The sequence below is a fragment of the Artibeus jamaicensis genome, unplaced genomic scaffold (assembly GCF_021234435.1).
Source record: "Artibeus jamaicensis isolate MK-2021 breed Jamaican fruit bat unplaced genomic scaffold, CSHL_Jam_final contig_781, whole genome shotgun sequence".
NCBI lineage: Eukaryota > Metazoa > Chordata > Mammalia > Chiroptera > Phyllostomidae > Artibeus > Artibeus jamaicensis.
Genome location: NW_026521968.1, coordinates 2928008 through 2950193, shown reverse-complemented (window position 1 = coordinate 2950193; position 22186 = coordinate 2928008). Strand labels below are relative to the sequence as shown.

The following is a 22186-nucleotide window of genomic DNA, read 5'->3' as shown; positions in this document are numbered from 1 at the left end:
GGACCTGGCAGCCACAGTTCAACCCGTAATAGGAAACAAATAGGGGCCAAATCATGAAGGGCCTCATAAGACATGTTAAGGATGAACTTAACTTTAAAGCAGTGGGGCATCATGAAAAGTTTTAAGCAAGGAAACACTGTAATAATCTTTGTGTCAGAAAGATAACTGGTTACACTGTGGAAATGAATTGGAGTGACAAAGACAATGAAAGAGAAACCTGATAAATCTTTGTGAGTTAGTTTGGTAGGTTGCCGATGTCCTCATTATTCCAAAGACATAAAAACTTAAAGAAAAATGATGAGTAACCCAACATATCAGATTTGACATATCAAGAATGATAGGATGGGCCTGGGGGTAAGAGTGAAAATAGTGACTTAAGAACCTGTTGAAATACACCAGCCAAGAGGCAAATTACAGTTCTACTAAGAAAGTGCTGGTAGGAACAGCAAGATGAAGGTAGATTTGAAACAAGTTAATGGAAGGGAAAGTATAAACTTGATTATTGGATGTGGATAGTGCAGGAGAAAAAGAATTTGGATTTGGGGGAGGGATAGTTGGATGTTAGGTATATGTTAATTTCATTCAAAGAAGCAAAAGGCCAGAATGAGGAATAGTTACTGGATAGGAAAAATTACAAATTTGATTTTTAAGGGCCTAGTGCCTATGGGGCCTCAAGTCAAAAGACTCTGTAGAGAAGTCTGGAACACAGAGGGCCTTTGCAAAGCAATTTAAATACTGGAGTGCTCAGCATACAGAAGATAACTGAAATCACAGGAATGGCTATGGCCATGGGTGGATGACAAGAAAAGAGGATCCTGAGGGAGACCAACATTTAAGATATTAGTGAAGGAGCCCTGTTTGGTGCGGCTCAATTTGTTGGACAACAAGGTTGGGGGATCAATTGCCAGTCAGGGCACATGTCTAGGTTGCAGGTTCAGTCCCTGGTTGGGGCATGTATGAGAGGCAACCAACTGATGTTTTCTTTCTCACATTGATGTTTCTCTCTCTCAAATCAATAAAAACATTAAAATATATTTTATATATTTATATTTTTAAATAATATACATCTTCATATATAAATACATGACTAGTAAATAATACATTTAGATATCTAATTAATTATCTATAAATTAATAATTAATGAATTAATAGTAGCAAAGGAGAAGGAAAGGGAATGGCTAGAAAACCAGGGGGAAAATGAGGAGAAGGTGGTGTCCCAGACACTGAAGCAGAAATTTCAAGAAAAAGGGAGGCTTTAGTCATGTCTAATACCACTAGTTCCATTAGGATGAGGACTAAAGAGTGCTGTTTGATTTACTAGTAAGAAATTGGTTGGTAACCAAGAGGAGAACATCTTGGGTGCAGTGCTGCAGAAATTAAAAGGAAATGAGGAAGAGGAGACAGTGAATGCCGGCATGCCTTCAGGAAGCATAGCAATGTGAGAAAGAAGCACACAAGGCCATAGCAAAGAGTCGAAATCTTACAGGGCTGATTTTCAAGAGGAAAGATATGTGACAGAATATCAAAGCTAATGAGAATTAGATAGTTTACACAAGAAAAAGTGGTAAAGAATTGTATTTAGGTTGATTTGAGAAGAGGAAAGAACTCTGTGCTGTGACAAGAGAGAAAGAGAAGGGTGGGTGAAGATGTGGGTACACTGACAGGGTGGTAGTTAAGACATGAAGGGAGTACTTATTTGGTGGCTTACAATTTATACTTGAAACAAGAGGGAGAGATGATGTTCATCTATGGGAAGAAAAGGGTGGGGCAGAGGTGTGAATAAAAATGGAGAGAGGTAGAACTAAGAAGAAAACAGAAGGAAATACAGAAAGAGGCTGAGGCAGAGTTGGAAAACTTGGCTGGAGATCATCCCCTCGGCACAATGGTGGGATTACCAGGAACAAAATCCATAGCCAGGCAATTGGCAGCAGAGAGAAAAAAAGAGGTGGGTGGAGCCAAATTTAGGATGCTGTGGGAGTAAGTATACAAGTAAGAATACAGAATTGGGTCATTGAGGATATAACTGAAAAGAAGATAAAATGGTGAACTCTGTGGTATGCAATGCATTATTCTAGGGAAATAAGTGAAGACTGGAGACAGAAAGTAGTGGAATCAAGAAAGTAAAAGCACTTTTGGCCAAGATGGAGGCAAAGGAAGATACACTTTATCTTGTTGCACAACCAGAAGAAGGACAACAAATTAAAAACAAAAAATAAGAACTGCCAGAAAACTGAACTGAATGGAAGTTCAACAACCAAGGAGTTAAAGAATAAACTTTTATCCAGACTGGTAGGAGGGGTGGAGGGGGGCATCTGGATGGAGGGGACAAGCGACAAGGCAGCCGGGCTGGCAGACCAGGCAGGGTGATGGCTGGTGGAGTGGGTGGCCCCACATTTGTGTGAGGATAAACTGGAAGAAACAACTGGGGAGTGAGATAGACTTTGAAACCCAGGATTCCAGCACAGGAAAAGAAAGCCTCAAAAGCTCTGGCTGTAAAAACTTGAGGGGGTTGTGGTGGCAGGAGAAACTCTCAGCCTCACGGGAGAGTTTGTTGGAGAGACACACAGGGTCTTAGAACATACATGAACCCACCCATCTGGGAATCAGCACCAGATGGGCCCAATTTGCATGTGGGAAGCAGAAGAAGTGACTTTGAAAACTGGCCAAGAGCTGAGCAAGTGGCATTGTTCCCTCTCTGACCCCTCCCCCACATACAGCACTACAATGCAGTGATGTCGGTTGCCTTGCCCTGGCAAGTGCCTAAGGCTATGCACCTTACAACTGACAGCTATGCCGGGACAAAGACCTATGGTCCAAATAAAAGAACAGATCAAAACTCCAAAATAGAAGTAAGCAACTAAGCCAACCTATCAGATGCAGAGTTCAAAACACAGGTAATCAGGATGCTCACAGAAATGGTTGAGTATGGTCGAAAACCAGAGGAAAAATTGAAGTCTATGAAAAGTGAAATAAAAGAAAATGTACACGGAACCAACAGCAAAGGGAAGGAAACTGGGACTCGAATCAACACTTTGGAGCAGAAGGAAGAAACAAGAGTTCAAAAAAAATGAGGAGGGGCTTAGTGTGGTGGCGACTTTGCCCTCAAGTCCCCCCATCTGCCATGGATGAAAGTAAACACTACCAAGACATGGTCTACTTGGGGAAGAGAGGTAGCCAGTTTCTCAGAGAAAAAAGGCCAGGAGCCCCTTCCTCAACAGCTTTTATAGGGTTGTAATACACAGGAACACAGGGTGGCAAGGATCAAACAGTAGATAACATTTCAAAGAAATCTGAGGGCTTAGTCTGAGTCAGTGTCTGTCAGGAAAGCGGGTTACAGAAACTTTGGGAGACAAACTCATTTCCTGCTTGGACCCTTAACATATGAATGAAAGCACTCTTAGCAAAGCAGGTTTCACAGGATTTTTAGGAGTTCTTTCTTATGCCAGATTTACCCTGGATACCGCTCTAGCAAGGCAAGGAGTTGCACCCCTCCCCATCAGATTTTCAGGCTTAAATGGATTAGAGCCAGGAAGCATTTCTCCCAGAGGACAGGGGGACTTGGGCTATGTCAGAATAGCTGGGGGGGTGGCAAGGGTCCATTGCTCCCTCTTTGTCACAGCCCCCCTGAGTCATTCCATGATGGCCTCCCAGGTGATTGTGTCTGGCTTAGGTTGCCCCTGTCTGTGAGGAGTCTTACCCATCTCTGACTAGCCAACCATGCTTTGGGGGCAGGAGAAGGAAGCTGAGCCAGTGTTTTCTACCAGAGACAAGCTTTGTCTCTTGTGGCTCACATTCTGGAGATTGTTCACTCAGTCTTAGTCATGGGAGGCAGTTACAATTCCTGAAACCAGGCAGAGTGGTTCCCAACAGCTTAGGAACCTCCAGGACAACTTTAAACATTCCAGCATCCAAATTATAGGGGTGCCAAATGGAGAAGAGGATGAACAAGAAGTTGAAAACTTATTTGAAAAAATAACAGAGGAGAATTTCCCCAATCCGGCAAAGGAAATAGACTTCCTGGAAGTCCAGGAAGCTCAGAGAGTCCCAAAGAAGTTGGACCCAAGGAAGTGTACACCAAGGCACATCATAATTACATTACATAAGACTAAAGATAAGGAAAGAATGCTAAAAGCAGCAAGAGAAAAGAAAACAGTTATGTACAAATGAATTCCCATAAGACTGTCACCTGATTTCTCAAACAGTCCTTGCCGGCAAGAAGGGGATGAAAAGACATATTCAAAGTCATGAAAGGCAAGGACTTATATCTAAGATTACTCTATCCAGCAAAGCTATCATTTAGAATGGAAGGGCAGATAAAGTGATTCTCAGATAAGGTCAAGTTGAAGGAGATCATTATCACTACACCCTTATTATATGAAATGTTAAAGGGGACTATATAAGAAAAAGAAGACCAAAAATAGAAACAGTAAAGTGACAACAAACTCACAACTATCAACAACTGAACCTAAAAAAAACAAAACAAAAAAAGAAACTAAGCAAACAAGTAGAACAAAAACAAATTCACAGAAATGGATATCATATGAAGGGTTATCAGTGGTTGGAAGAGAATGGGGGAAAAGATACAGAAAATAAGTAGCATAAATGGTAGGTACAAATAGACAGGGGAAGGTTAAGAATGGTATAGGAAATAGAAAAGCCAAAGAACTTATATGTACCACCCACAGACATGAACTAAGGTGGGGGAATGCTGGTGGGAGGGAGGATGCAGGGTGAATGGGAATAAAGGGGAGAAGAAAAACGGGACACCTGTAATAGCATAATCAATAAAATCTACTTTAAAAAATAGAAAGAAAGCTGAGTATTAATGCAAACCTTATTAGTCAGGTTTCTCAAGAGAACCAATAAGATATATGTATATATACTTATAGAGTAGAGATAGAAGTATAGATAGATAGATAATAGTTCTCTATATTTACATTTTTCTCAATGTAAAGAGATATCTCTGTGGATATAGAAGGTGAGGTAAAAGTAGATTTACAGTTCTGAGTACACGAAAGTTTATTCTTATAATTTATGAATTATTGTATTATTTTTATATAAGCAACTGTAAACCTACTCTTGGCCCACCCTGTCAATTTGTCCTCACTGAGACACAGAGACTTATTATGAGGATTGACTCATGTGATTATAGAGGCTGAGATATGCCACAATATGATGCTCAAAAGCTGGGAACCAGGAAAGCCAGGGGCAATTCAGTTCATGTCTGAACACCTGAGAACCAGGGGGTCCACTGGTGTAAATCCCAAAGTCTGAAGGATGGAGAATCAAGAGCTCTGATGTCTGCCTCAGCTCAAGGATAGAATTCATCCGTCCTCCACCTTTTTGTTGTATTTAAGCCCTCAACAGATTGCATGCTGCCCACCCACACTGGTGAGAGAAGGTCCTCTTCATTGAATCTACTGATTCAAATGTAATCTCTTCTAGAAACACCTTCACAGACACATCTAGAAATAATATTTTACCACCTACATGGGAAGTAGCCCTGACTGTTTCAGCTCAGTGGATTTGGGCATTGTCCCACAAACCGGAGTGTCACTGGTTGAATTTTCAGTTAGGGCACATGCCTGGGTTGAGGTCCAGATCCCTGGACAGGGGCGTTCGAGAGGCAATTAATCTATTTTTCTCTCACACTTAGGTGTTTCTTTTCTTTGTTTTCTTTCTTCCTTCTCCTCTCTCTAAAATTAAATATAAATAAAGTCTTTTAAAAATTAAACATTACAAATACTAATTATATTGTAATAATAATATAAAGGAGTATCCATTATCCATATCATGGTTTAATGGAGATGAATAATGGTCCCCCAGAAATGGCTCAAAGTGGAGACCTTGATTCCCCACATGCCTAAATTAAAAGGAAGTCCACTTTATCATTCCAAAGCCCACCTCACCCCCCCGCCCAATGTCAAGGAATGCCCTTGTGTCTAGCTATAGAAAGGAAGGTCCACTGTTCCTGACTTTTGCTGTGAAACAGGAACACAAATGCTTTTTCTCTGAGAATAGAGAATTCTATGCCAACTAAGATGGGCTGTTTTGAGATGGGCCAAGTTGCCTCCTCATCTGCAGGCCAGAAATTGGTGCCACAGCTGTCGAGAGGGAAGTCCAGAGACTTTCCACTAGGGATTCCTTATAAGGTGGGTTTCAATCCCTTGGTATCATGATTAGGCAAAGGACCTCCAGGCCAAAGTCAGCTAGGACTTTTCTGTGTGAGGAGAACTGTTGTTTGAGTAACCTGGCCCTGTAGATGGGCATGCTGAATCATGTCTTCTTGCTACTCTCCCAACCCCAGGGCATAATTGGAGCCCTCTGTGCTTCTGCTGCACGTCAAACTGGCAAGGGTTAACACTGCCACTTTCACAGGAGAACAGATCTGGCAAAGGCAGGGGCCAGTAGGGGCGGCCATATAATTATCATCTAGATTAGAACATTTTTGCTCTGGACGAATACTAAATCCAGTAGCAGGCCAAGACAACAGGCATATCCAAGACTGTCCTAGGAAAAGCAGGACAATGGCCACCCTAAATAAAAGCCACTTGAAGGACATAGAACACCTATTCACTTTTATTTTTGTCCTGTTGTTTAAGTGACATAGGTCAGGGGCCAGGACACTGTTTTTGAGGGGTTTTTTTTTGTAGTCCAATTTATTTATTTATTTTTCATTATTTTTTAATTGATTATGCCATTACATTTGTTCTATTCCCCCCTCCATTCCCCTCCACCCTGCACACCCCTCCCCCACCATTCCCCTCCTTTAGTTCATGAACACGTGTCTCAAGTTCTTTAGATTCTGTATTCCCCCTACTATTCTTACCCTCCCCCCTATTTATTTTATATCTACTGTCTATGCTATTTATTTTCTGTACCTTCTTCCCCCCTTCTCCTTCTCCCACTCTGCTGTTGCTAATCCTCCATGTGATCTTCATTTCTATGGTTCACTCCTGGTCCAGCTGTCCTCTTAATTTGCTTTTGTTTTAGGTGTGGTTGTTGATAACTGTGAGTTTGCTGTCCTTTCACTGTTCATATTTTTTATCTTCTTTTTCTTAAGTAACTCCCTTTAACATTTCATATAATAAGGGTTTGGTGATGATGAACTCCTTTAATTTGGTCTTATCTGAGAAGAACTTTATCTGTCCTTCCATTCTAAATGAAAACTTTGCTGGATAGAGCAATCTTGGTTGTAAGTCTTTGGTTTTCATGACTTGGAATACCTCTTTCCAGCCCCTTCTTGTCTGTAAGGTCTCTTTTGAGAAATCTGCTGACAGTCTGATGGGAACTCCTTTGTAGGTGACTATCCCCTTATCTCTTGCTGCTTCTAGGATTCTCTCCTTCATTTTAATCTTGGCTAATATAATGATGATGTGCCTTGGTGTGTTCCTTCTTGGGTCCAACTTCTTTGGGACTCTCTGAGCTTCCTGGATTTCCTGGAAGTCTATTTCCTTTGCCAGAATGGGGAAGTTCTATTTTATTATTTGTTCAAATAAGGTTTCCACTTGTGACTGTTCCTCTTCCCCTTCTGGTACCCCTATAATTCGAATGTTGGAATGTTTAAAGATGTCCTGGAGGTTCCTAAGCCTCTCCTCATTTTTTTGAATTCTTGTTTCTTCGTTCTTTTCTGTTTGGTCATTTTTTCCTTCCTTTTGGTCTACTCCCTTGATTCGAGTCCCAGTTTCCTTTCCGTTACTATTGGTTTCCTGTGCATTTTCCTTCATTTCAATTAGTTTAGCCTTCATATGTTCCTCTAATTTGTGACTAGAATCAACCAGTTCTGTGAGAATCCTGATCACCAGTATTTTGAACTGTGCATCTGAAAGTTTGGCTATTTCTTCATCACTTAGATTTATCAGCTCTGGGGCTATGAGTTGTTCTTGAGCCATGTTTTTATCTGTTTGTGCCTGTTTTGTATGAGGAGCAGAAACCTTAGTTGTTTACCAGGGCGGGGCCACCCAGGTTGCTGGTTTGTGATGCTGTATGTGGGGGCGGGGTCAGAAAGGGAGCTACAGTGGTCCTCTCCGCTGTCCCAGTTCATCCCACCGCTCACCCCCTCCTGTTTATCTGAGCGGAACTGTGCGAGCCTGCCACCCTGCGCCTTGCGGTCTCAATGCTCGCCTCTTCACTGGTTTATCTGCACGCAAATTGCTCGACCGACCGCCGACAGCCAGCTGTGCCTCTTCCCTGTGTCCGCCCGTAGCTAGCCCCCACCTGGGATGGAGGTGCCTTCAGCTGCCTGCGCACCACCTCTGTCGGGTATCTTTTTGGCCAACCTGCTCCACTGCTGGCTTTGCCCCTCTTACCAGTTAAGCTGAGCATTTCGTTGTTTTCAGACTCTGTATTGTCGATTTTCTGTGTAGTTTGGTTGCATTTATTGTTGTTAAAACTTCGTTATTTTTAGATTTGGTTGTGTGAGGACGCAAGGTGTTTCCACCTACGCCTCCATCTTGGCGGAAGTCCTGTTGGTTTTTTTTAAAATCATTTTCTAGTATCCTTTCCTCCCCCACACTGGTACCCACTCTTCTGATTTCTTTTACCACTGATTTGTCATATGTAAATGAATCACATAGTATGTACTCTTCTGAGTCTGGCTTTTTTTGCTCAGCCTTGTTTGTGAGATTCATCCACGTTTTAACCAATCGTTCAGTGCAAAAGTAATGCATCCATCTTTCTTGCCATATAGTATTCTGTTGTATGACTATATCACCTTTTACTTATCTACGCTACTATTGATGAATATTTACACTGTTTCTGATTTTTAACTATTAAAAGTATTATTGACACAAATATTCTAGCACATGCCCTTTGTTGCAAATATGTACCCTTTTTTGTTGAGCATGTAAAATTGTCTGTCATGGGGTATGCATACTGCTAAGCCTTACCTGATAATGCAAAATCAGTCCTCCCCCTGAAATATCAGATTCTTTTTTAAAAAGATTTTATTTATTCATTTAGAGAGAGTGGAAGGGAGGGAGAAAGAAAGGGTAAGAAACATCAATGTGTAGTTGCCTCTCACATGGCCCCCACTGGGGACCTGACCTGCAACCCAGGCACGTGCCCTGATTGGGAATCGAACCAGGGTTTGCAGCCCAAGCTCAATCCACTGAACTACACCAGCCAGGGCTCAGATTCTTTATATATTCTGTAACTGAGGACTGGGACAGTTATATGCATTGCAAATAATTATGAGAATTGCTTTCTCATTCTCTAAAATGAGGAGGTGTTGTCTAATAAATGAAAGTCCTTAAATGTTATGTAGTCTGATTGATCAATATTTCTTTTAAGGTTAGAATTCTTGGTGTCAACTTTAAGAAATCATTGTCTATTCCAAGTTCATGCAGAAATTTTTCTCTCTGCTCTTTGTCTTCCTTGTTTGGGAAAGAATATTTTCTAGTAATAATTTTTAGAGAATGGGTAGCTGATAAAACTTTTCAATCGTATGGGTAAAAATGACCTTTTTTGCCCTTGTTTGTGATTCTTAGACCAGATGTAGACTTTTTGCATTGCACTTGAGTGACAATTTGTTTCCATTCGAGCTCTGTAATTGTGACTCTAAATTTCATTGTCATTGAATATGAAATGAGATGAACATATATATCTTTGGTTTTTTATAGTTATTTAAAAATGATATATAATTAATACATATAACATTAAATTAGTTTCAGGTATACTACTATAATGGTTAAGTATTTGTATATATTGCAAAATGATTACCACAATCAGTCTAGTTAACCTCTATCATCATATAGTTACAACTTTTTTCTTGTGATGAGAACTTGTAAGATCTACTCTCTTAGCAACTTTCAAACAAACAATACAGTATGTATGTATCTTGAAATTCAAAAAATTTACCAAGATTAATTTTTTTGCATGTAGCTGTCCAGCTCTCCCAACGCCATTTGTTGAAGAGGCTATTTTTACTCCATATTATGCTTCTGCCCCCTTTGTCAATATTAATTCACCATAGAGACTTGGGTTTATTTCTGGGCTTTCTGTTCTGTTCCATTGTTCCATGTGTCTGTTTTTATGTCAGTACCAGGCTGTTTTGATTGCAGTGGTCTTATAATACAGTTTGGTATCAGGTATCGTGATCCCTCCTACTTTGCTCTTCTTTCTCAAAATTGCAGCTGCTATTTGGGGTCCTTTATGGTTCCATATAAATTTTTGAAGTATTTGTTCTATATTTGTGAAATATGCCATTGGTACTTTAATAGATATTGCATTGAATCTATAAATTGCTTTGGGTAGTATGGACATTTTGATGATGTTAATTCTTCCAATCCATGCACATGGTATATGCTGCCATCTGCTTGTGTATTCCTTAATCACCAACTTACACAATACACAAAAATAAATGCAAGGTGGATAAAAGACTTAAATATAAGTTGTGACACCATAAAAGTCCTACAGGGGAACATAGGTGGGAAAATCTGAGACATTCCATGCAGCAATGTTTTTACCAATATGTCCCCTAGAGCAAGGGACATAAAGGAAAGAATAAACAAATGGTATCTCATCAAAATAAAAAGCTTCTACATAGCTAAAGAAAATGCATTAAAATGAAAAGAGAACCCATTGTGTGGGAAAACATATTTGCCAATGATACCTCAGACAAGAGTTTGATTTCCAAAATATATAAAGAACTCACATGACTCCACCCTAGGAAAACAAACAAACAAAAAAACAATAAAAAATGGGCAAAGGACTTGAACAGACATTTCTCCAAGGAGGACATACAGAGGGTCCAAAGACATATGAAAAGATGCTCAGTATCACTAGCCTCCAGAGAGATGCAAATTAAAGCCACAATAAGATACTACTTCACACTGTTTAGAATGGGCATCATAAACAAATAAACAAGTGTTGGAGAGGACGTGGAGAAAAGGGAACTGTAGTGCTCTGTTGATGGGATTGCAGACTGGTACAGCCACTGTGGAAAACAGTATTGAATTTCCTCAGAAAATTTCCTTTGCCTTTGCCAACTGCCTTTTGACCCGGCAATTCCACTGCTAGGATTATGCTGAAACACCAATCCAAAGGAACCTATGCACCCCAATGTTCATAGCAGCACAATTTACAATAGCCAAGTGCTGGAAGCAACCTAAGTGCCCATCAGTAAATGAATGGATAAAAAAACTATGATGCATTTACACAGTGAAATTCTATGCAGCATGGAAAAAGAAGGAGCTCTTACCCTTTGTGACAGCATGGATGGAACTGGAGAGCATTATGCTAAGTGAAATAAGCCAGGTGGTGAAAGACAAATACCATATGATCTCACCTTTAAGTGGAACCTAATCAAGAAAAACAAATAAGCAAGCAAAATATAACCAGAGACATTAAAATAAAGAACAAGTTGACAGTAACCAGAGGAGAGAGTGGAGGGGACAATAGAGGGAAAAGGGTGAAGGGTTTACAGGAACAAGTATAAAGGACACCTGGATAAAAATGAGAAAGGGTTGAAAAGAAGGGAGTGGTGGGGGTGGCTGGGGTGGTGGGGAGAGGTGGAGGCAAAAGGCAGAAGACTGTACTTGAACAAAAATAAAATTCAAAAGTATTTATTTAAGAAATCTCAGATGCTGCAGTCACCTATGATCAAAAGACAGAATTGATAGAAATAACTGTAGCACAACAAATTCTGAAAAAATATAGGGACAGATGAAGAAACTTTACTGCTTATATAGTTAAAATACAAATGAGCAAGTTTTTCAGCTTTAGGTATCCTATTTTATAATGGAAGAAAGGTACTTTGATGAAAAGATGGTTTATCGAGTGAGAAAATGATGGTATGGAAGAAGTTTAATAACAATGAGCTTTTCACAACTATGTGTCTGTAAGATGATAAAGACAAGAAAATAAAAAGGAAGAGAAGGAGACCTCCTAGAAATCATTAGAATGGACATCATAAACAAACAAACAAACAAACAAACACAACAAACAAACAACAAGTGTTGTAGAGGTTGTGGAGAAAAGGGAACCCTAGTACACTGTTGGTGGGAATGGAGACTGATGCAAACACTGTGGAAAACAGCATGGAATTTCCTCAGAAAACTAAAAATGGAACTGCCTTTTGACCCAGCAATTCCAGTGCTGGGATTATATCCTAAGAATGCTGAAACACCAATCAAAAAGAATTTATGCACCCTAATGTTCATAGCAGCACAACTTACAGTAGCCAAGTGATAGAAGCAACCTAAGTGCCCATCAGTAAATGAATAAATCAAAAAACTATGGTACATTTACACAATGGAATACTACACAGTAGAAAGAAGGAAGGAGCTCCTACCCTTTGCGACAGAATGGATGGAACTGGAAAGCATTATGCTAAGTGAAATAAGCCAGACAGTGAAAGACAAATACCATATGATCTTACCTTTAACTGGAACCTAATCAATGAAACAAATGAGTAAGGAAAATATAACCAGAGACATTGAAATTAAGAACAAACAGATAGTAACCAGAGGGGAGGTGTGAGAGGATAATGGTAAGAAAAGGATAAAGCCTTTTCAGGAACAACTATAAAGGACACATGGACAAAACCAAGGTGGGGTGGAATCAGGGGAGGGAGGTGGGGATGACTGGGGTGAGGGGAAAGGTGAGGGGAGAAGGCAGACAACTGTACTTGAATAACAATAAGATAAAATAAATGAAAAAAAAGTTTTACCAAGATATGTCTAGTCCCTCACAATACACTATGAGGTTATATTTTCTGACTTGGTGAATTATTTTAATTTTGATTTGGACCTTTCTTCAGCTCTGCAAAATGTTTTCCCAAAATGTTTATGCTTATTTCTTCTTCACCACCTGCTCTAAAAATTCTATTACATATTTTTGAGTGATTTTAAAAAGATTCCATGTCTCTTTTCTTCTTCTCTTCATTTCATGGAAATACCTATATGTTGTGTCTGAGTGTTGAGAGTGTTTGTCTATCTTATCTCCTAATGCACCAATTCCATTTAGATTATGCCAAATCTGACACTTCCTGCCTTGATTGAGTTTCATTAGTTTAGGAGTCATGTGTTTGTTATCCAAGAACTCTTTCTTGTTTAATATGGCTCTTTTTCATGGCAATCAGCTCCTGTCATATTAAGATAATGTACTGCTCTCAGTTTTTACCAAGAATACAAATTAAACTTTAAAAATACATTTTCCTGGGAAAAGGGGTCCTTAGTTCACTGTTGGTGGGATTGCAGACTGGTACAACCATTATGGAAAACAGTATGGAATTTTCTCAGAAAAATAAAAATCGACCTGCCTTTTGACCCAGCAATTCCACTGCTAGGATTATATCCTAAGAATCCTAAAACATCAATATCAAAGAACCTATGCACCACAATGTTCATAGCAGCACAATTTACAATAGCCAAGAGATGGAAGCAATCTAGGTGCCCATCAGTAAATGAATGGATCAAAAAATTGTGGTACATGTACACAATGGAATTCTATGCAGCAGAGAGAAAGAAGGAGCTACTACCCTTTGCAACAACATGGATGGAACTGGAAAGCATTATGCTGAGTGAAATAGACCAGGTGTTGAAAGACAAATACCATATGATCGCACCTTTAACAGGAAGCTAAACAACAAAACAAACAAGAAAGCAGAATAAAAGCAAAGACACTGAAATAGAGAACAAGGGGGCAGTGACCAGAGGAGAGAGGGAAGGGAATTTAAGGGGGGGAAAGGGGAGGGATTTGGAGGAACAAGTATGAAAGACAAGGGATGAGAACTGGGGGGGGGAGGAAATGGGAGGGAGGTGGGGAGCACAGGGGGGTCTGGATGGGAGAAATAGACAAAAAACTGTACTTGAAAAATAACTAAAGGAAAAAAAAACATTTTCCTTATTTCATTTAGCATTTTCACCGAAGGCCATTTCTATGAATGCTCAGATTCATCTCCTTTTTTTTATGGAGCAACAGCCTGTAAAAATAGCACAGGCACTTGAACTAGGAAAACCTGGGTTTGCATCCCAGTGGTGACACTTGAAGGACCAGTCACCTAAACCCTCTGAGCTGTGATTTATTAGATGGGAATCATAAAATCCTCATTCCAGAGTTCTTTTAAGGGTTCAATAAGAATGTATGTTGAAGTTCTTGTGGTAGTACTTAGCTATACAGTTTATTATCATCATCTTCATCTTCATCATGATCCTCATGATCTTTACTAGCCTAGTAGACTACTGTTTCTTCATTCTCACAGAGAGACACCTGGTCAGTCCAGATTTGGTGGCTGAGAGGGTGGGGAAGGTAGTTTATCAGAGGTGGTAGAGGTTCCCATTTAATTTTCCCCAGAAGATTACCAAACATACTTTGCCTGACCAGTGCTCCCTTCAGTCAGAAATCATCTGTGCCATTTTCTGCCAGGATTATGAGACCTTCCTCTAATTTCCATGAGTAACATAGAATTTCTCTATTACATTTGATGAGTCATTTCAAAGTGATATTGGAGGAAGTAATGAGTCAAAACTACTAACTTTAGTTAACATTATGTTTCCAAAGTTGAATTTAAATTTTACCATAAGTAAAAGAATTAACACGGAAAAGGTTTAGGTAAAAATATAGTTGACTCTTTCTATCCTTTGAGGATAGTGTAGGTTTTCTAAACATTACATCAAAGGCATAAAACACAAAGGAAAAAATTCATGGATTTGACTATATTAAAGATGTAAAATTCCTGGAAGAAAAAAATCAACATGAGATATTTAAAAGGGAAAGGCCAAGCTAGAAAAACACATTTTTGATAAGGTACATGGCATTAGTATAACCAATATAACTAAAAGAGATTTTAAAAATCAATAAGAAAATATAAAACCCTGTAAGATAACAATGGGCTGAGGACATGAAAAAGTAATTAATTAGCTGAAGAAGCCATACAAATAGCCATGAAACATGTGGGAAAATATTTACTGTGATTTTACAAGTATGAATTAAAACAGCACTATAATGGTATTCTCATCGATTCATCCAGCAAGATCATTAAAAATGGTAATACTCAGTGTAGGTCAGAATGTGAGGAAATAGAATATTTATGCACAGCAGGTGGGTCTGCAAAATATTTCAATTTTAATTAGGAGATAATTTGGCAACACAACAAAAAGCTTGTAAACATGACACACTTTGATGCAGAAATTCTAATTCTTTAATGTCAGATCTTAAGGAAATAAGTTTATGTGCAAAGTTTTAGCCACCAACATGTTAATCACAGAGATATTTAGAATAATAGAAGATAGGAAAGAATATTGACCTAACAACAGTGTGATTGCATTTTAAAAATATATCTGTAAATTCATAATGTTATATTGGTTACTAAAAATATATGTGGTTCTGTTTTTCAATTTATCTGGGTTATTTATTCTTTAGTAAATACTATTATAATATATGCACATTTATGTATAAACACGCACATTGTTAGATTTTATTCAATAATATTTATTAGTAAGTTAGTTTTATTATTAATAATTTAACATTTATTCCTAAAAGTGGTATCAGTTTGCTGGTTCGGGGTCTGTGCTATCTTCATCAGGTGTGGTAATAGTATTCCACCAATTTTATGAGATGAATGGGGTTGCTTTCATTTCATTTATGTGCTCTGGAATACTTTACATAGCGGAGGAATTATCTGTTTCTAGAGGCTCTGAAAGAGTTTCCCATAAAACCATCTGGGTCAGACTGCTTTGAGGAGTGTTGTTCTGTGACAAGTTTTCCAGCTTCTTCAACATTTTTGGTCTACTCATGCTTGCTACCTATTTTTGAAACACCTACAGCAATTTATGTTTTGCCTGGTGTAAAAGGGTTGATTTTTAAATAAGTAAACATAAAATTGTGAAGGTATTGTCTCATAATTTTTTTCCATCAATTATTAAATCCTTTCTTCTCATACTTTCTAAAATTGTGTTTATTTTTCCTTTTTCCCTGTCTTTAGATCTATGCATTTAAGCTAGCCTTTAAAATAACTAGTGCTAAAATGAATCATCAGTAATTACCCCTTTAATTTCAGCTGTGGTCAGTATTGGTCCTACTGCATAAGGGTTTGTCCTAGAGCCCAAGGTGAAAGACAAGGAGCCCCCTTGAGGAAGCTCTTCTCGCAGCTGTGACAGAGATCCAAGGGGAAAAAGAAAGATGCACAAAGCCTCTCAGTGCATAATGTGAAGGGGACACATGTCACTTCTACCCATATGGCATTGGCTAAGGCAGTCACATGGTCAAGTCCAAAGTTAGGGAAGGGAAGCTAGGTAGGGAAGTACATTCTGCCCAAGATGAGGCTGAAAAATTGGAGTTAATAATGCCCAAAGATGGGAACATGTATCATCCTTATTAAAAAGACACCTCAGTGTTGGGAACCATCCTGCCTGGTTTCAGGAGCTGTAACTCCCCCCCCCCCAACAGGTGAAAAGGCCCCTCGTCTAGGGGACCTTGAAACCATAAGCCACTAAGGAGACAAAACTTATCCTCCCCATAGGGGCATAGCCTCTGCCCCCTTTACTTCATTTTGCCTGGCCCCTGGAGGGTGGCTGGATAGTCAGAGATGGTTAAGATTCCTCAAAAAAGGAACAACCTAAGACAGGAACAGTCATGAATAGAGCCATCAGGGAAGGATTTAGGGGATTGTGGAGAAGGGACACAAAACCCTTGCCCCTTGGCTTTATCATAGCCTGAGTCCTCATCGTATCTGTAAAAAGTCTCCTAATCTTTTGGCTGCCTTGATTCCCCTACCTGATTCAGGCCTGAAACAATGTCGAAGCAGGGGTGCCAAACTGGCAGTTCTCGGTGGGAGTGCTCAGGCCTAAGAAAGAATGCATAAAGTCCTGTGAAATCTGCTTTGCTAAGAATGATGCCAATTTAAATGTTAAGGGTCCAAGCACAAAATAAGTTTGTTTCCCATGGTTTTACAGCTGATTGGTATGACCCTGTTTACCAGACCCTGACTCAAAAGGACCCTCATGATCCCAGAAATGTTATCTGTAAACCCTACCTCCTTTCTTTGATATGCATCCCTATGCAAGCTAAACTCAATAAAAGCCCATTGAGAGAGAGGCTAAGTACCTTTCTCCACTGAGAGACTTGTCAGCCTTTCCTCCCCAAGCAGATCATGTCTTGGTAGAATTATTCTCATCCACCTCAGCCAGGGGAAGCTCTGTGGGCAGAGCTCTTCCCCCCACCACCCACACACACCTCAGACTAAAGATATGCTTTAATGGTGTAAGTTTGATATCTGCAGGTATAAGGCAATTGGGATCTGAAAAGGATAAGTAATATTCTTCAGTTACACTGTAGCACTGAATGTTATATTAGACATTAAATACTGGGAGGCTTAAGGATATCTATGCCAACAGCAATTTATTGAGAAAATAGACTGGTTGATTTGTTGATTCCTCAAAACTTATGACTTAGTGATTTTATACTATAACCCTTCTTGTGGTAGGTGAGGAAAAAGTAGCCTGGAGAAGTCAAGTAAAATGACTGGCTATCGTTATGCTGAGCTTGTCATCTTCTGTTCATTTTTTTTTCTTTTGTGCTGAACCCTGTATTCTGAATTCTGTTCTATGGACCAGTGCTGTCCAACAGAACTTTCTAAGGTGACAGAGAAGATTTATTTCACATCATCTAACATGGTAGCCATGAGCCACATATGGTTATTGGGTATTTGAAATGTGGCTAGTGTAGCTGGGAAAAATAAATTTCTAATTTTACTTAACTTAATTTAAAATTAAATAACCAAATGTCTCTAGTGACTCTGGAGTTGGACAGAGCAGCACTAGTGAATGCTTGTACTCAGAGTGAAGATGCTAAAACAACTCTTAACTGAGGGGCTTCTGAATGGGCTAGCAGATTTCAACAGAAACTTGTCTCAAATAAATAGTATGACATTGCTGAATCAAGCAATAAGCTTATATTTTGTTTGTGAAAACAAGTCATGTGATAAAACTTAAGGTCAATAGGTCAACATTTAGGTATAAAGTGTAATCCACTCCTACATCAAAGTCAGGTATATAAGAAATAGAATTTTATTTGTCATCCTTTCCTCCTCCTCCCTCAAGTGCACTTAATTTTAATTTTAGTCTATTATTCCAATTGAAGAAACTAAATTTCGGGTAATTCAGGCTTTTTATTCTATTTCTTGGCCATGGCTGTATTCTCATCCTCTGTGATCCCAACATCTTTCCCAACCAGCTCTTCCAGGTACTTTTGTGTACCCTCATGGTACACACTCATACCAATCAGTGCATAGGGCTCAGTGCAAGAAGGTCTGGGGCCACCACAGGACTGTGCTGTAGGCACTTCAAGCACTCCACATAGACATCTTTAATGCTACTAGGTCTTAGGAGGCAGAGGATGTTTGGGAAGGCTTTGCTGCTCCTAGCATTCACTGAAGAAGTGGTGCAAAGACCCTCCATTGTGTTCAGATCTGCCCTCCCTAAATATATATTTGCCTCCAACCTGCCTAACCCAAGTTTTGACCATGGGCAAGTACAAGGTACAGGCCAGTTTCTAAGAGATACCCACTGTAGTAGTCCGCTTAGACTCAATTATGCTGCAGTAACCAGAAGCCCCAAACCTCTGACTTATGAGTACAACAACAAGGTATATTTCTCACTGCAGCTGGATGGCTACACCTCTGCTCCACAGCAGCCCTCTACCTGGCTCATCAGAATAGAGCAAGAAAGGGGGTAGGAGCACAGAATGATTCCTAAGACTTCTGTTGGGAAGTGACATACAGCACTTTTGTGCACATTCTCATGTCCAAAGAAAATCACAGGATTGATCTTGACCTAAATGGAAAGATGAAGTATAATTTCTTCCCATAGGGAGAGGCCATGAGATTTATGAACAGTAATGAAATCGGCACATTTATCCTTTACTTTTTCTCTCTCTCTCCTATTCCACTTGCCTCTTTTCATCTTCAACACCCCACAGCCCATGGGTTCTTCATCTGGAATAGGCAGCATAGTATATTCTTCAAACTCTATTTATGGTATAGGTTATTAAAATTTTAAAGCCCATATTCTTGAAACTCAAAACCCTTCTCTTTCACATGCATTTCTGAAGCCTGCTCTGAAAGATGAAGAGAAGGCTTGACACCTCTCTCTCTTTTTTCTGCACTGTCATCCCTTCCCTGGGGTGGAAAGTTGGCTGCTTCCTGAATAAAGGAAAAGCTTATTGGAGAACAGTAACTACATGAATAAGCCACTGGTTCATAAAATATCACTGGACCACACTCTAGCAGAGCGGGCTGTCTTTTGTGGAGGGGCAGAGATTTCCCTTTGAGAACTGAACTATCTTGGGAGTAAAGGCAGAGGTTGGCATGACACTGGAGTTGTCTGCCAGAGTCCTTGAGGGCTAGTGCCATCCAGCTCAGCTGCCTCTGACTATACATGACTACTGAGCACTTAAAATGTGGCTACAGTGAGTAAGGAACCAAGTTTTACATTTTGTTTAACTTTAATTAATTTAATTTGCAATAGCCACATGTAATTGGTGGCTACTATTTTAGACACTGCAATTCTAGAAGTCACACAGTGCCCTTCATACTATGCCTTGGTTTAAAAAAATCTCAAAATGAAAATAATTTGTTCGTATAAAAATTAAATTGACATTATATTTGGTTAAGAGCAAAAAAAATGCCTTCACTTATTAATTGGCTAGAACTGCCTGACTTAATAAGCAGAGGCTAAATTCACAATTAATTAAAGATTTCATGTTCATTCATCCAAGACATGCCTCAAACCATCTTTTGTTCAGCTGGCCAGCAGGAGACTTACAGCCATATTTAGGACATCTTGCAACTATAATCAACATATGCAAAATACTCCATTTCAAAAAAAGTTCTTCATTTTTCAGATTAGTAATTTTGTCGTAGGTATAGCATTTTTCTATTATGCTAACTATAATCACATTTGTAGTAAGTGAATACGACATAATATACTACATAGAAATTTATGTTACTGACTATTGGTAATTTTTTTTAAAGTTCTCTATCTGTTCCATCTATTGAGCAGTATTATTTCTCTATTAGAGGTGAGAAACCTGAGGCATAGAGAGGTTATGCAATTTTTTCCTAAGGTTATACAATTGGTATTTGGAATTTTAATATGTGAACTTCCGTCTGTTTTATCCAAAGCCCATATCACCCAACAATACTGCTCTTACTCGGTAATGGTAAAACCTAATTGTGGTTACCTGTATTTTCCTATGGACAGAGCCTGCAGAAAGTTACAACCCGTTTTCAAAGAGCCAATGGATACCAATAGGATGCTGCTGTATAGAACACTCCAGGCCTGACACAGCTGATGCCCCTGGTCTCCTGGGGTGGACAGGAGATGTGATTAGCCCTGAGGCTGGAATCTAAGCCATTCATGGAGGCTGTCCCAGTCAAACTGGCCCACAGGTGCAATGCCACTCTCACACCTTTCTATATTGACTTCTGGTTACCTATTGGGTTTGTTAAAAATTTAGACTCATACTTCTGGGATGCATACCAAGCCTGATTCAAAATCTGCTCGTCAACCCTTGTGCCCCAAACTTAACCCCACGCCTTAACATTAATCAGGTGGCCTTATGCAATTTCATGAGCTATGTACGTTCTAGTGTAAATCCTCCGGTGAATCCAAAACAGCAATGCCTCACATTCACTTAAAATACAGCGAAAAGCAAATGCTCACTTTTTTTTTGCTCTTGTAGTCATAGTTCTTTAGTGCAGGAAAATGTTTCTTTCTTAAAGTGTAAAGCTGTTGGGGACACAGCCTTCTCCCACCTCCGCACCCCACTGTACTTGCAAACTTTGGTCATTGGAAAGGTGGGCGCGGAGGCGTGAAACTACAAGTCCCAGAATGCATGGCGTCGCCCGCACAGGCGCAGCGGGGACCACCCGGCGGAGGATCCGCCAGCCTGCTGGAGACTCCCAGGTCCCAGCGCGGGACTGGGGCTGGGGGTGGACAGCCCAGCAGACCTGGACGGCGCTCAAGCGGACCCCGGGCTTTGCTATGAAGGCGCCGGGGAGTGCGTGAAGAGGATGCAGCAGCAGGCTCCGAGGCGGGAGGAGGAGTAGGCGGTGGTGCCCTCGGGAGGGAGCCGCTCTCGGGCCAGAGGCTCCCGGAGGCTCCGCTGTGCCGCCGCTGTCGCCCTGGAGGCTCCGCGCGGGAGCTATGTAACCCTGCGGTGGGCTCCGGGCTGCTCCGTTCTTCGTCTGCTCGCGGGATAGCGCGGCAGTGGGGCCACGATGAAGAAGCAGTTCAATCGAATGCGCCAGCTGGCCAACCAGACCGTGGGCAGGTAAGTCACCCGCTGGCAGCCGCGGGCCGGTGCGCCCCTGAGAGGCTGCATTCTCCCGGACGCGCAGGTGATGGAGCCCGTCGGGCCTCCTGTCCTTTTTCCCTGCTGGTGGGCGCCGTCGAAGTGCGTGCCGCTCGTGGGCGCGACCCCTCCTCTCTGAACTTCCCAGACCCTGGAGTCTTTCTCACGCTCTGCCTGCTGCTCTCCGGCTCCTGCTGCCAAGCGCAAAGTGTGACGCATCCTTTACCTCCGTCCCCAGCTGCCCCTTCACCTCGTCCTCCCTGCCTTTTCCCGGGACTCCCTGCTCCCTTTTCTCGTAAAGCTTCCTGGAAACAGGTGTTTTCTCTGATTGTGCTGGAGGCAACCGAGCTGCAGTCGCACCCCAAGTATTCCTCCCCTGCGCCGAGTTCAGGGCTTTTCAGGGGTCCAGGACAAGTGTTGGGCCTGGTCGGCTTGGCAGAGCTGAGCCTCCCTCCTGCCGTGTTTGTTTTCAGGACTATGACTGTACAAGATTCGGGATCTCTGTCCTGGTTAGGTTTGTTAAGGCATTTAGGTGGTGGAGAGAGGATCCGAAGAGGTGGGGGGAATGGGGGCAGGGAAGGTGCTGGTGCTAGTGCTGGTGGAATGGCGCTGCTGTCAGCTAGTCCTAAGACTGTTTTCAGCAGAGGGAGAGAGGCTGCAGAATGGGAGGCCCAACTCCTCAGGAAGATGAGATAAGCAGAGGATCACAGCCAGGTAAGGGAGGAGGACAGAGTCCCTACAGTCGGAAAGAGCCAGGCCCTAGGAAGCTGACAGTACAGTAGGCTGTACTGTCACCACAGTGAAAATGGGTTGCATCTGGGCCAGTGTCTCCAGGAGCAGCTCTGCAGGGTGCCAACATACATGAATGTTACATAAGGATTCTGGTGGGTCT

At 40.9% G+C, this 22186-nt stretch overlaps 1 protein-coding gene across 3 annotated transcripts in view; it reads left to right on the top strand.

Moving 5' to 3' along the window:
* The first annotated feature begins 20875 nt into the window (after positions 1-20875).
* ARHGAP44 (Rho GTPase activating protein 44) overlaps positions 20876-22186 on the top strand; it is a 180879-nt gene continuing 179568 nt past the window's right edge. For all 3 annotated transcript variants that reach the window (XM_053672692.1, XM_053672690.1, XM_053672691.1), the window contains exon 1: positions 20876-21273. In XM_053672692.1, the coding sequence (XP_053528667.1) occupies positions 21221-21273 (53 nt within the window). In that variant the 5' untranslated portion in view covers positions 20876-21220. The remainder of the gene's footprint in view (positions 21274-22186) is intronic.